The following is a 15,716-nucleotide window of genomic DNA, read 5'->3' on the forward strand; positions in this document are numbered from 1 at the left end:
GCAGAAGCTAAGGGATTTTGCTAAAGCCAGCCCTGCTATGAAAAACATCCTACAGGAAGTTCTGTGGACTGAGAACCAGCAAGAACACATAACAACTACAGAATGACGTACATGGCAGCATCAACCTGAACTCAGTCGAATAATGAAAGAGTCAAGAACAGAATAAAATTATAAGAACAGAGGGGAAAAAAAAACTAAACAAGTTCTTTTTATATTGAGGCTATCAATCACACGGAGCCCTGGTATGGCACTGTGTAGGACAAGTGCTGGACTGCTGATTGCAATGTTGGTGACTGAAACCCACCAGCTACTCCTCGGAACCAACTCAATGGCATTTAACAACATCAATCACATATTATATTCATTCCAAATATAGTCCATTTGCCTTTTTAACTAGTTTTAATTCAGTAGTTATTACTTTTATGTTAAGCTTGACTTACTTCAAAGACAACTACAATGTGCTGGTTTTTTATTACATATTCTATTGCTATATATATAATTCAAAAACAGAAAAAAGTAAAAAAAAAAAAATGTCATTGAAATGGATATAATAAATCATTTGAACCACCATTTTTAACTTAAATCTTAGAGGTAGAAGAAAAACTTTAGGTGCATTCCCAATTTCAGAAGTAAAATACGATTTCTCTTTTCAAGACAGCTGAGGCCCACAGGAACTTGATAAAAATTATACAGAAAATATATGTGCGTGACTTGTTTAAGAGTTTATCCCAGCAACTTTCATTACTATTAATAACCTTTTACACGTGCAGCAATTGGCACTGCTGGCTAATAAACAAAAGCAAATGATTACATGAACAATAGTTAAACATTATAAGACATTATGCTACAAACACAGAAGACAGAAAGGTAACTACAAAGCTACTCCTTCCTTTGTTAAAAAAAAAAAATATATATAATAGAGGACAAATAAAATATACAAATTGTACCATGCAAACAAGTAAAGTTTAAAAGAAAAAAAAAAACTGTTTTCCTTTTATACTGCAAAACTTTAGTAGATTTTTGGAAAAAAACATTATTTCCAAAATCTTAACTAAACTTTCACAAGGTAAGAGCACTAGGTCTGTATCCTTTCTAGTTGTGTGGTTCTAAACAAGTCATTTGATTTTCATGTCTCTTCATCTTTTAAAATGAAAGGACTGAGGAAATCCAGCTCAGGGTGACTGACTGGAGAAACAACATACAGACCTATCTCCTATCCCTGCCCAGGCCCACTAAACAGGTTCAAAGGAATTGTTTTAACAATAATCCACAATGGTTAAAAACAGGAGATTTAAAAAAAAAAAAAAAAAAAAAAATTTCTAAGTTGAAAAGCAGAGAAGAGTAATAAATTAAGTCGTTATTCAAGAGAAGTCAATTTAGAATATTCAAACAGTGAGGAATACAGTGAAAAACAAAAACAAATGCAGGAAATAAATGAACTCAAATCCCAGGTGGGTACGGAAGGCGAGGAAGCCTGGAGTGGCACTGTGGTATAAACATTGGACTGCAAGGTCGGTGGTTCAAATTTACCAGCTGCTCCTCGGAAACCCTATACAGAGTCACTAAGAAGCAGAGCCACTCAATGAGCCTTGACAACAGCAACAAGGAAGGCAAGGAGGCCTGTTCTGGCACTGTAGGATACGTACGTGACTGCTGACCACAAGGTCGGTGGTTCAAACCAACCAGGCAATCCTTGCAATGCTATGGAGGCTTGCTATGAGTCAGAACCACTTTGACGATGTGGCACTGTAGGATAAACACTTGATCACAAGGTCGGTTTGAACTTAAAGGTTGGTGGTTCAAACTCACCTGCTGCTCCTTGCAAACCCTATAAAGGGTCGCTATGGGTTGGAACCAACTCAAGAGCACTTAACAACAACAACAACAAAGGACAGAGTCAGAATTGTACACAAAGATTAACTGAAACTCTTGTCACCCTAAAAATAATTTTCTGATCAACAAGCATATCTACATACAGACCTCCCAATCAATTTTTGTATTGCTTTATTTATAAAGATGGAACAATAATCAAATTCACAAGACATTGGAAACATGAAAGAAACAAAAAGAAAAAAGAAAAATGTCCCCACAGAACAGATAAATTAAGAAACATAAAGGAGCATGATCATCTTTTAACCAGGTGTGTGTGTGTGTGTGTGTGTGTGTATATATATATAGAGAGAGAGAGAGAGAGAGAGAGAGAGAAAGAAAGAGAGAGAGTCCTAGGAAGGTGCTGCAGGATAATGTGCTGGACCTCAAGGTCAGTTTGAACCATAGGTCGGCAGTTCAAACCCACAAGTCACTCCTCAGAAACTCTATACAGATATACAGGGTCGCTATGGGTTGGAACTGACTCTAGGGTACTTAACAATAACTATATATATATACATACACACACATATATCGTAAGGGACGTGCAGTGGTTCCATATGATAAGCACTGGACCACAAACCACAAGGTTGAAGATTTGAGCCCACCAGCACTTCCAAGAGAGGAAGAGGAGGCTTTCTGTCCCTGCAAAGATTTAAAGCCACAGAAATCCTATACAGGGTGTCACAATGAGTCAGAACTGACTCAACAGTACTTATACTCTCTATAAAACATAAGGATGGTGCGGGACAGGGCAATATTTCATTCTGTTGTACATAGATTCACTTTGAGTTGAAACTGAACCAATGGAACTGAACAACAACAGATATAAAGTGCATTAACAGAAAAAAAAATTTTTTTTAATCTTAAGAAATAGTAAAGTGTTAATGAAGCAATCTGAAACTCCCTTTTATTTTAATATTGCCGATATAAATTTTCACACGCATTTGTTATAAATCATAAATTACATTCATTTTAACAAAACTATAAATAAAATTAATATTATACATACATAACCCTTTTCTTAAATTCTGTGCAAAACTTACTTCAAAGTTTTAAGACTGAATATTATGTACCCACACACAAACATGTGTGCACACATAGATGAGTTTTGAAATCATGACAAGTAGCATATTATTGTCCTATTATCATTATTTTAGAGTCCTGGTGTGGTACTGTAGGATAAGCAGTGAACTGCTAACCACAAGGCCGGCAGTCCAAACTCACCAGACACTCCTTGAAAACCCTGAACAGGGTCACTATAAGTCAGAACCGACTCGACAGTACTTAACAACACACCAACAAGCATTATTTTAATTAGTATAAGTAAATGGAACATACCTTTATGTTCAAGTAGCATACAATGAAAAGGAAATTATACATTCAATATTAATCAAATTACAATATTTTAAGATACCATTGTTGTTGTTGTTAAGTACTGTCGACTTTTGATTACTACAGCACATTTCATGACACCAATAAAAGTTAGATATTCCTCAGTAGCAGCAGTATTTTTGTTGTTGTTGTTGTAGTTACATGCTGTCAAGTCAGTTCTGACTCACAGTAACCCTGTACAACGTGAGCAGCTGTTGAGACTGAGCTTCTGATCTTGAGGTTCAAACTGCTGACTTTGAAGTGCAAACTGACCTTGAAGCTGAGTGCTTATCCCAAGGCACCATACCAGGACTCAAACAATAGCTTCAGTCTCACTAAAAAGGCAAAAGCTTCAGACATGGTAAAAAGAGATCATTTTATGTTGCAAGGATATAAGGACCATAATATGGCTACAATTTTATAAAAGTAAATGCTTGAAGTAGAAAACGTATTTGTGACCCATCACTTTTCAATAAGACATACCCAACTATTCAATAAGCCATCATGAAAAATCTGGTAACATACAGAATAAACAGTACAACTGAGAGGTCCTCAAATGCATACTCACATCCATGTGTGCACGTACACACATATAATCGATTTACTGAACAGAGAGGTAATTCATTCCTTTTATTCCACAAGCTAAAGTACAAACTACAAATCAGGATGTTCAAAAGCAGCAAAATACAGTCTCCAAATTAAGTAAGAAAGGCGTGCAATTATAAAAACTAACAAAATATTCATCCAACCCTAATTACACCAAGCTAAGGAACTCTAAGTATAGGTGACATGTAACTTAATCATATATTTTTATCTGATCATCCATTTCAAAGTCATAAATAAAACAAAGATACTTCTTGTGAGCTACAAATGGGTGACTTCACAGAATCAACAAATTCAACAAAATAAAGCAAAAAGCTAATGCTGTAGTATAGCTAAACTATCAACATAATCAAGAAGAAAATAGCACATTCCTTTGCAGAAACAGCTACGAAGAACTGAAGATAGAAGAAAAAGGGAACCATTGTTCCAGCCCGATCTCAAAACCCCCACTGCGGTAGAGGTGATTCTGACTATGATATCCCTACAGGATGGAGTAGAAGTACTCCTTATGGTTTCTGAGAATGTAAATCTTCATTGAAGTAGATAGCTTCAGCTTTCTCCCACAGAGCGGCTGGTGAGTTTCAACTGACAACCTGTGTGATTAGCAGTCCAATGCATAACCCACTGCTTTACAGCATTAAAAGGAGTCTTCAAGAAATTAATAGCAAATATGTATTATGAAAAAAACTATGCATGAATTTCATTAAAAATGTGTACCAAAATAAACTCATACTAACTTGTTATATCTAAACAAGATCTACTTTGAGGCACTAAGAAGAATATGACACCAGCTTGAAAAGAGCCTCTATTAGAACAATATGAATTCTGCTGAAATTGAAGCGCAAACAAATATCACATTTATGGTGAAGGTTGGCTGGAATGATGGTGAAATCACTGAGCTTTAAGAAAAGTTTATTAGAATAATGACTCAAAGAAATCAGTAGTATACAAATGGATAATTTGCTTTAAAAAGGGATGAGACAATGCTGAAGATGAAATTCACAGGGGCAGATGGTCCATACGAGTTTACAAGATTAATCTCTTTTGTGTCTTAAAAGAACAGGATTGATGATTAACAGCAGAAACAATGCCTAACACAACAGATATTTCAACTGGCTCAGCTTATACAATTCTGACAGAAAAATTAAACAAATTTTCTGTTTGATGAATAAAAAAGATATTCTGCCCAAATCATTGGCAGGCAAGAGCAGAGCTTTCAATGGAAATTTTAAGCAAGCGGGATCAAGATCTAAAACATCTCTTGGAAAAAATGTTGGTAAGAGTCATCAAGTCAATTAAGACTCATAGCAACCCTATATTGGGTTTCCAAGGGGTGGCTGGTGGGTTCAAAGCACCAACCTGTGGTTAGCATTCCAGTGCTTATCCTACAGCGTCACACCAGGAAGAACTATAACAGGAGATAAAACATGGCTTTACCAATACAAGTCCTGGTGTGGCGCTGTAGGATAAGCACTGAAACTGCAAGGTCAATTTGAACCTCAAGGTCAGCAGTTCAAATACACCAGCCATTCCACGGAAACCCTACTTACGGTCTCTACGAATCAATATCAACTCGATGGCACTTAACAACTGCACAATTACCAATATGACCCTGAAAACAAAGCACAATCAAAGCAATGCCTAGCAAGAGGTGGAAGTGGCTTAGTCTAAGCAAAAACAGTCCAGTCAAGAGAGAAGGATATAAAACAGTTTTTTGGGGGATGCTCAAGGCATTTTTTTGCTGACTTTATGGAGGACAGAAGAATAATAGCATCTGCTTATTCAGAGAGTGTTTTGAGAAAAGGAATCAAAGCTTTAGCTGAAAATCACTTTAGTAAGTTTCACTAGAGCTCTTCTCCACCGAGACAACACTTCTGCGCAGTCCTCTCACCAAATAAGAGCAATTTGGAGTGACAGCTTCCATGGGAAATTATTAGGAGTCCTGATTTGGCTCCTTTTGACTTCCTTTCATTTCCTAATCTTCAAAATCTTTATGGCTGTGTGCCCTGGAGTCAGTTTGGACTCATGCCAACCCTGTACAGGGTTTCCAAGGCTGTAAATCTTTATAGGAGCAGAACGTCTGTCTCATCTTTCTCCCGCAAACAGCTGGTAGTTTCGAACTGCTGACCTTGAGGTTCGTAGCCTGATTCGTAACCACTACGCTACCAGAGCCCCTTAAAAGAAAAAAAGAGAAAAAAAAATCTTTATAGGGCATCCAAAATATTACATTAACATGGTTAAGTTCCCAAGATCCTCAGTTCTTTAAGGATGGACTAAATGGCTGGCATCCTCACTTACAAAAGTGTTTTGACTTGATGGAGCTTAATTTGATAAAGTTTATTTATTTTTATTTTTATCTATTGGAATGATGATGTGGCCCTGTGGGTTAATGCACTGGACTGCAAAGTTGGTTTGAACAGCAAGGTCGGCTCTTCAAGTTCACCAGCTGCTCCTCGGGAATCCTATGCAGGGTCGCTATGGGTCGGAATTGATTCTACGGCACTTAACAACAACAACAATTTTTATCTTTTAACTCCATTTTTCACAAACTTTTTTGAAGATCCCTCATATATTGCTATCTTCATTTTCATAACTTTTTCTAAATGTTAGTCTTCTATCTTTGACCACCGTTTCCTATGCTATACACAGCCTTAGCAATTTCATCCACAGCTTTAGCCCATCACCTATAGATAATAAATTTAAAATCTCAATCTCTAGCCACAATGTGTCTCCTGAGTGTCAGACCACTTGATGATTCCATCAGAATTTTTAACTTAAAATACATCACACTGAGCTCATTCTCCACCTGCTCTTCCTATATATCATATTATGGTTATTGGTACCATATTATAAAATCTAGGAGTCAAACATTCTACTTACTCCCTCATTAATCCAACTGAAGTCTATTCTGTCTTAGAAAGGGCAGCTCATAAGTCTATACAACTCTTTCTATATTCTTAGTGCTTCTATTTTGGTTCAGGCTCATACTTATTTGCAATTACTATAGAAATTTCCAAACTGTTTTCCCTATTTCTTAGTCTATTTCTTTCTTCAGTCTTCCCTCTATACTGCTACTAAAGTGGTGTTCTAGCATATAGTTTAGATGTCTTTTATGCCATTGTTAATAAATATTTCAATGATTCAAAATTAAAATGCATAATATTCTTTCTCGTCTATCCCCTTAGCTTTATTGCTTCCCAATCCTCTATTAAGGAAAAAAAACCAACAAAACACTGCCATTGAGTCAACCCACAGCAACCCTGTATAGGGTTTCTGAGGTTGAAAATCTTTATAGACACAGAGAGCCTAATTTTTCTCCTACAGAGCAGCTGTTGGACTTGAACGGCTGACGCAGTTAGCAACCTAATGCTTATTTCAGAGCCACCAGGGCTTCTTAATTCTCCATGTAAGACACAAAATTTCAAAGACATCACTGCACTTCTTGAAAAACACAGTACTTTTTTTCTTACTTAATACCTCTGCACATATTATTCTCTTCCCAGAACGTTCTTTTCTAGGCAAGGCTAAATTTGATTTGTTTTTCAAGACTCAGCTCAGTTATTTATGTGGCCTTTGACTTTCCCCATTCTCTCCTTGTTCCCGTAGCACTTAATAGAAACCCTTTTATACTGTAATTGTCTATTCTATTTTCCTAAACTTTGGGCACTGTGAAAGTAAAATACATTCATTATTCATTTTTCTGGCCCACAATGCTTGTGGCATTGCCCGGCAATTAGTAAGTGATCAATAACTATTTGTAAAATGTTTAAGCCTTTTCACTTTTTTGCAAAGACAGATTTCACTTATAAAAATCCCAACAAACAGAGCAAATAGTAAGCTGGCAAGGAAGCACCTCACATAAAGAAAGTAGAAGGCAAGAGCAGGAAAAAGGAAAACTTCTTATGTGAGAAGAGATCATCTCTTCAAAGCAGCTTCTGAGAGTGCATAGTTCTTTAGCCTTTGTCTCACACTTTCTCACCCTCAGTTTACAAGTGCCGGGGTCTGGCCCCGACATAGTTGGCGCGTGTGTTTGGTTCACGAGGAGGGGAGATCCAGCGGCGATAGGGATAGCGAAAGAATACACAGACAAACAGAAGAAGGGAGACAATGAGGCACCCCAAAGCCAGGGTGGATACATCACTGGTGGGCAGGCTTGGGACTACAGGCATCATGGCCTCTGCAGGCAGCGACTCACTGCCCTGCAATCTTTAATGGATGCCTTCCAACCCGTAACGCACCGCAATCTTTACTCCATGCCTTCCAACCAGTAATGCACTGATCTTTACTCCATGCCTGCCAACCAGTAATGCACACCTGGGGAGGCCCGGGCCTCTGCTTTATTTAGGGGAGGAGTTTCACACCAAGCTGGGAGGGACTAACACAGGATACAGCTAACATCAGTAATTTTCCAGACATTCAGGTAACTTTACATTGTACTTCACTGGTTCGAATCTCAGGCCAGCAACTTGAATTCTCAGACCCAATTAACATATCTATAGCCCCTGAGGTCAGTTGGGGGAAGTTGAGAGTTCTGCAGGAGACGCCCAGGTGAATGGGCTGCACCTGGAAAAGGGATTAGGGAGGATGGGTTCTTTGTCTATAGAACAAAGAACCAAGAAGTAGCTAAGATATTTTTAGTTAATCCTTTGGAGAAAGGTTTAACCTTGCAACCTTTAGGAAAATATCACATTTATCTGTGGATTTTCAAAGGCTCCAGTGTATTAATTTAATATATATACCTGAATATTAATGTGAAAGCAATTTGCCATTAACTGCCACTGGCCTCATTTGTTACACTCGGCCCTAGAGGGCCTCGAACCTCTGACTAGTCTTACACGGTCTGCAACATACAAGGGGGCTCCAAAGCGTTCATAGAAAAAGTCCATTATTTGTTAATACCAAATTTCCGTGAACATTTTGAAGCCCCCTTGTACTGGTTATCTAATCATCGATGTTTGTCATGGATTGAATTGTGCCCCCCCCCCCCAAAATAATGTCAGCTTGGTTGGACCAGGATTCTCAGTGGTTTGGCAGTTATGTGACGATTCACCATGATATTATACACCAAACAAAGGATTATGGATAGATGGTGGTTGGTTGGTGTCAGTTTCAACTCACAGTGACTCTGTGTAGGCTATAAATCTTTATGAGAGCAGAAAGCCTCATCTTTTTCCTGTGGAGCAGCTGGTAGATTTGAACAGCTGACCTTACAGTTCAACTAGTAACTCACTAAACTACCAGGGCTCCCTTCATCCCACCACCACCCTGATCAATGTATGGGAGGTTCCGAAAGATGTAACATGAAACATCTTTTATCTTACAATGGATAAAAGGCAAGAAACATGAGCAGAGAAAGAGGCGCCTACTACCACCAAGACAGATGAGACAGGCCTAGAGTACATTCTTTGGACTTTGGAATCTCCTACATCTAGGGAATGGTGGATGTGGACACATGGAGCTCTCCAAGGAATGCGGGGTCTATCAATGCTGAAAGGAGACAAGATCTTTCCCCAAAGCCAGTACTCTGAATTTGGACTACATGCCTCTTAAACTGTGTGAAAATAAATTTCTGTTTGTTGAAGTTATCCACTTGTGGTATTTCTGTTATAGCAGGACTAGATAACTAAAGCCATGCTTCTCCTCAGATTTTCTAAAAAAAAATCTGGGGTAAGGAGCTCTCTCCACAACTGGGTAGGCACAGAGACAACAGAAAAGCATTACCTAAAGCAATTGTTCTTCAAAAAATGAGCATAGTTAGAACTTTAAAAAAACGCGTAACAAATACAGATTCTTGATCTACCTAGAATCAATTTCGCATTTAAACAGTCGCCTCCTGAAAGATTTAGGAGAATCAAGTGGGTATTTTAACAATGAGTTATGTATCTAACAATCTCCCTAACAGATTCCCAGCATCTCTTCTGAACTTAGATTTTTCCTTTTACAATTAAGAATTATATAAATTCGCTATTTACTCTAAAAACATGTATTTGTATTTGCATCCTGTAAAATGAAATACTTTTGTTCTACCTTCCCCTAAAGGAGTCCTGGTGTGGCACTATGGGTTAATGCGCCAGCCTGCAAAGTCATTTGAACTGCAAGGTCGGCAGTTCAAGTGTTCCTCAGAAACCCTATACGGGGTCACTATGAGTCGGAACTGACTTGATGGCACTTCTCAACAACAACCACCTTCCCCAAATGTCAGAAGAAACCTGGCAGATACTACCTTACCAACGTGACCACAGCTAACATTACCAGTTTAAGTAAGTCATGCTGATACCACGTATTCCTTGATAGGATGTGCTAAGAAGGGCAAACCATCCCTGCAGTATATGCAGTATTCACCACAACAACCTAATTAGGAGAAGCCATCAAACATCTCCAATTGAGGGACACTCACAAAATAACTAGTCTTTTTCCCAACTGTCTAGGTCCTGAAAAACAAGGAAAAACTGTGGCACTGTCAGACTGCAGGACACGACGGAGACATGACCACCAAATGCAATGTGGCATCTTGGCTTGGACCCCGGAAGAAAATAAGGATGTTAAGATGGAAAAACTGGCAAATTGTGAAAAAAAATTCTGTAGTTTAGTTAATACTAAACTAGTAATGTTAATTTCCTTGTTTTGATAATTGCACCAGAGATTTGTAAAATGGTGACATTATGAAGCTGGGTGTAGGATGCAGGCAAACTCTTGTACTATCATTTAGACTTTTCTTAGTCTAAAATTATTTCAAAATAGTCAAAACAAAAAGTTAAATTCCTGATACCAAGCCTCCTAGCTAGATCAACACATTCTTGATATACACAGTTATTGTTTTAATCACCTGTCTCTCCTACGACCTATTCCCAATTTACTCTGAGTTCCCATTCTTTCCTCCTCTTTCCTTAAAAAGTGTCTAGTTTTTATACTTTCAGAGTTTTCAAAGTACCCTTTTTTCTTCCCAACACAGAGCTAAACTTAAAAGATGTCATATAACAAACTTAATTTCTTACAGTTCCTTTGTAAGTAACAATTTACAAACTGCTTTTAAATACATTTGCAAACAAATTTGAAGTGCACACTGTAAATATTATTTTAGAGATAAAAAAATTAAAATATTAAGTGATTTAACACTGAATAAAATGCCAGTCTGGATTTGAATGCTGTTCTCTTGTGAGACCATATTAAAACATAGAGGTCCAAATTTAATAAAAATTCAACTCTTCCAGCTCCAGATTGACTAATAACATCTGATATACTATGCCTTCACCAAAGTTCTACATTTCATCATTGTCCAAAATGTCCTTCTTTCAAGCTTTAATTATTCTACCATCAAGAACACTAGGAAGGTACACACACACCTTAGAATAATCAACCATTTGAGAACAAAAAGGCAGCATTGTTTACCCAAGGACAAAGTTCAGAAGTGTTAGGAAAGGAGGAGGAATGGAAACAGAAAACACAGGAAGTGGGATTACAATCAATGACAAATTGAAATGTGCATGGATCATGGATCGCTGAGTGGGAAATACTGAAATGTTCTGCAAATCTTCATCCAATTCACAACAAAAACAAAAAAGAATTCTAGAATTCAGTGAAAGTATTACTTCAAAAAAAAAGACTTTAGTCATCTCTTCTTAAACCATCAACTTTTTAAGATGAAAAACTGTTTACCTCTATTTTCATACAAAGACTCCTGGTGTGGCACTGTAGGATCAACACTGGACTGCAAACAACAAGGTCAGCTCCTTGGGAAACCTATGCATGGTGGCTATGAGATGGAACCTACTCGAAGGCACTTAACAAAAACAACAACATTTTCATACAAAAGCTGTTTTATGCTTTCAAATACCCAAGAAAGCACTCTATTCTCCAATTCTATTAGTTTGAGGGAGTCCTGGTGTGGTGCAGGGTCAGTGGCTCAAATACCTCAAAACTGACTTGAAGGCACTTAAAAACAATTAATTTTATATTTGCCAATCGCTACTACAGGCGATCTTGCTAAACTCCCAGGCCCATGAAATGTTCTCAATTGTTCTCAGTATCCTTTTCCTTCAATCATTAAAAAAAAAAAAAAATTTAAGGTTAAATCCTTAGTGCGTGTGTCTAAGATTAAATGTAATAGTGTAGGGCGACATAACAAGAAAACATGACTTGAGAATCTGAAGCAACCGACTTTCGTCTGACAATTCTGACCATCATTTTTCTCCTTTGCCGCATGTAGGTTTCCAATCTTTTAAAGAGTCTCTGCTTTCTGATCAGTGTAGCTAAAGCACTGGACTGCAAGGTCAGTTTGAACCACAAATAGGCGGTTCACAGACTCGACAGCACTTAGCAATAAAGAAAAAATGACTAAAACCCAACAAACAGCGCTGAGATAAATGATAAAGGATTATAGAAATAAGCCTCTAATTCTGAAAACTGAGTAACGAGTCACTAATATTACATCAAGGAGTTAATGGTCAATGTGAGTTCACTGACCATTCTACAGTGACTTTATTCCATTTTGTAACCTCTCGCTGTGGGTTAATGCGCTAGACTGCAAAGCCGTTTGAACTGCAAGGTCGGTGCTTCAAGCTCACCAGCTGCTCCTAGGAAACCCTATACATCAGAGTCGCTGTGGGTCTGAATCGACTCGACGGCACTTAACAACATCCCATTCTCAGGAACTCAAAAAGTTGCCTGAATTGGAGACGCTGACCTAACGGGATCTGCTTCAGTGAGGAACCCGTGAAAGAGATGGGGGATCGAGAAGTAACTTTAGGAAATGTTTAAACCGCTTTTTGGATAGGTAGCCTGGAGTCGGTTCCGACTCATAGAGACCTTCCCTATGTACCATGGAACAAACACTGCCCGATTCTGCGCCATCCTCAGTTAAGTTTGAGCCTTTCACACTGTTTAATTTGCAGGGATGGGCTGCCGCTCTGTTTGCTCCGGCGTGGAACCCTGGGAGATGAACCCGAAGAGAGGATCAGTAATAGGAACAAACCGGGGCGCCAATGGAGAACCCCAAAGGTCTGGGAAGAAAAAAAGGGGGGCATCACTTGCCTCCCACTCCTGCAGGAATCGGTGGGCCTCGTCAGAACCAACGGTCTTATGTCTCTTAAATTCGTCTTTCACGTACTGGTCCCCCAGGGATTTGAGATCGGGGGGCAGTGCCCGGTGTAACAGCAAGATGCGCCGATACAGGGTCCGCACGCGCAGGACGTGCTGACCCGGCATCGTGCGCTCGAGATCGCCGGCTGCGCCTGCGCAAATGCCCGCGCGCGCTTCTCCGGGGTGCTGCCCCTTTCGCTGAGAAGCCTGGTATTGGTGAACTGGAAAACTAGCGGAAAAGGGCGCGCGACCTTCATCCGGTTTTGCCCTAGCTAAAAAGAGCTTCTTCCGGGAACTTGACTGTAGCCGCGGCAGAGTCGCGCCTGCGCTCTCCTCTTGACTTTTCCTACGCTGTGTAGGTGGCAAGCGATTGCAAATTTGGTGTGTGCAAATTGTTGTCATCCCTTGTCAACCCATTATCCTTCCCATTTATCTCCGTCCCTTTCTTCCAGATAAAAGCTTTATCTTCCAGATAAAAATCAGCTCCTCCAGGAAGCCTTTCAGGTTGTTACTTGGAGTCCTGGTATAGCGCTGTAGGACAAGTCCAGGACTGCTAAAGGCAAGGTCAGCAGTTCAAACCCTCAGTCGCTCCTCTGAAATCCTATACGAGGTCGCTATGAGTCGGAACCGACTGAAGGACATTTAACAACAGTGGCCAGTAGTGTCCATTTGTAAATTTCTTAAAACCTTTCAGAAGCAGATTGTTGTTGTTAAGTGCCTTTGAGTCATTTCCGATCCATAGCCACCCTGTACAGGATTTCCAAGGATTGCTGGTGAGCTTGAACCGCTGATATTGTGGTTCAAATCGACTGTGTAGTTCAGCGAATTAACCCACAGCGAAGCAGATTGCCAGATTTTGGATTACGAGAAGCATCTGCGTGGGTTTGACCAGCCAACCTCTTGGTTTGTAGTCAAGCACTTAAATGCTTACACTCATTAAGAGTATCAAGTACTTACTATACCTGCTGGTGATGAAGAGGGAAATATATGTGCACTTGTCTAATTCCTTCACAGACCCCAGGATTTTTCTCTGTACAAAACTTTTTTGAAAGTTAAAGATGATACACTCCTAGCTACCAAAGGCAGGGAACTGATTTGTTTTTATATCCTTAGCGGGGCCCACCACAGAGCCTTGCAAATAGTAAGCACTCCAATATTTGTTAACTTAAATGGAGTTTTTCCTTTTGCATAAATTTAAGGGAAATATTTGCTTAAAAGAACACAGACCATTTGTTTTAAAATGGATTCAGTTTGGTATTGTGAAAAACCACATTAATGGCAAGGATTGAATGGCAGTGTGGTTATTTTATTTCAGGAAGTTTTTCTAACCATACTTCATCTGTTAATATCCCTGTAAATTGAAAATTAATTTCTTGTTCCAATTTAATTTTTTTTCTGGTTTCCTTTGAGGTTAAAGTACATGTATAATAAATTCTTTCAGAGCCAACATGGTTATTAAAAAAAAAAAGAAGGGGAAACATTATGCCAATGAATTAATAAAAAATAATAATAATAAAATTAATTCATCCTAAAAAGAGTAGAATATGTCCACAGAACATTGGACAGTAGTCAGAAATGGTAGGTGATGGGTGAGAGAGAAACCAAGAAATAGTAGTGCGGTTAGGGCTTGAGGGGAGGACTCAGGCAATAAGAATAAGAATAATTAATAAATGACCCTTATTTTTTTGCAATGGGCTGGACAGTAAGCTATGTCTTGAAGACAAAACTTTCTCTGTTCCTATTCTTACAAATTAGGCTGACCGATATTCTTCTTGTAGACAAAATAGCCAAGAACTGCAAACAAAACTAAATTATATTCCCGATCACTAATCCAGATCTGTATGCTTTATGCCCGCCTTTCCTTAATTTTCTATGTATTTCTTTGTCCTGTGTGTTTGTTATTCAGCAAGTCATGCATCCACTCTGTGTCTGAATTTTCCCATGTGTCAAATGAACAAGGTTAGATGATTCTCTGTACCTTCTAACTCTGACAGTCTAGACATGATTTCTCCCATGTCTAAATTTCCTCTAAAATTTTTTTGTAAAAGTGTGTTTTTTGTTGTTGTTATGGTTGTTGAGTACCATCGAGTAGGTTCCAACCCATAGTGACCCTGTATAGGGTTTCTGAGGAGTGTCTGGTGAGCTTGAACCACCAACTTGAGGGTCAAACCAACTTTGAAGTCCAGCGCATTAACCCAGAGCACTATGTTATTATTGTTGTTATGTGTCATGGAGTCAATTCCGACCCATAATGACCCTGAACAGGGTTTCCGGGGCTGTAAATCTTTACGGGAGCAGAAAGCCTCATCTTTCTCCCGCGGAGCAGCTGGTAGTTTTGAACTGCTGACCTTGCGGTTCGCAGCCCAATTCGTAACCACTACGCTACCAGAGCTCCTTAGAGGAAATATATTCACTCTGAAATAATTTCTTTGTAAACATTTTTATTTAAGAAACAAAGCATAAAATATACAAGTATATTTGCATATTGTTGTTGTTGCTAAGTGTCGTCGAGTAGGTTCCTACTCATAGTCACCCTATATAGGGTTTTCAAGGAATGGCTAGTGGCTTGAACTGCCGACTTTGTGGTTACTGGTCCAGTGCTTATCTAACAACACCACACCACAACTCCATATTTGTATATATAAATATATCCAAGAACACAAAATGTAAGGGGAACAGTGTACTCCTAGTGACAATCAATACAACACTTGCGTACTTGGTGTGGTTATGTGCCTTCCTGTACAGAGAGAAGGGAAAATAGCTAAATAAGTTTTTTTCACAAGCAGAGAACT

At 38.8% G+C, this 15,716-nt stretch overlaps 1 protein-coding gene across 1 annotated transcript in view; it reads right to left on the reverse strand.

Moving 5' to 3' along the window:
* Window positions 1–13,050, reverse strand: part of ACN9 (ACN9 homolog (S. cerevisiae)) — a 53,310-nt gene extending 40,260 nt beyond the window's left edge. Inside the window, exon 1 of the mRNA XM_006834261.1 lies at window positions 12,877–13,050. Coding sequence (XP_006834324.1) covers window positions 12,877–13,050 — 174 coding nt within the window. The remainder of the gene's footprint in view (window positions 1–12,876) is intronic.
* Window positions 13,051–15,716: the final 2,666 nt, after the last annotated feature.

The sequence above is a fragment of the Chrysochloris asiatica genome, unplaced genomic scaffold (genome assembly GCF_000296735.1).
Source record: "Chrysochloris asiatica unplaced genomic scaffold, ChrAsi1.0 scaffold00010, whole genome shotgun sequence".
NCBI classification, from domain to species: Eukaryota; Metazoa; Chordata; class Mammalia; order Afrosoricida; family Chrysochloridae; genus Chrysochloris; species Chrysochloris asiatica.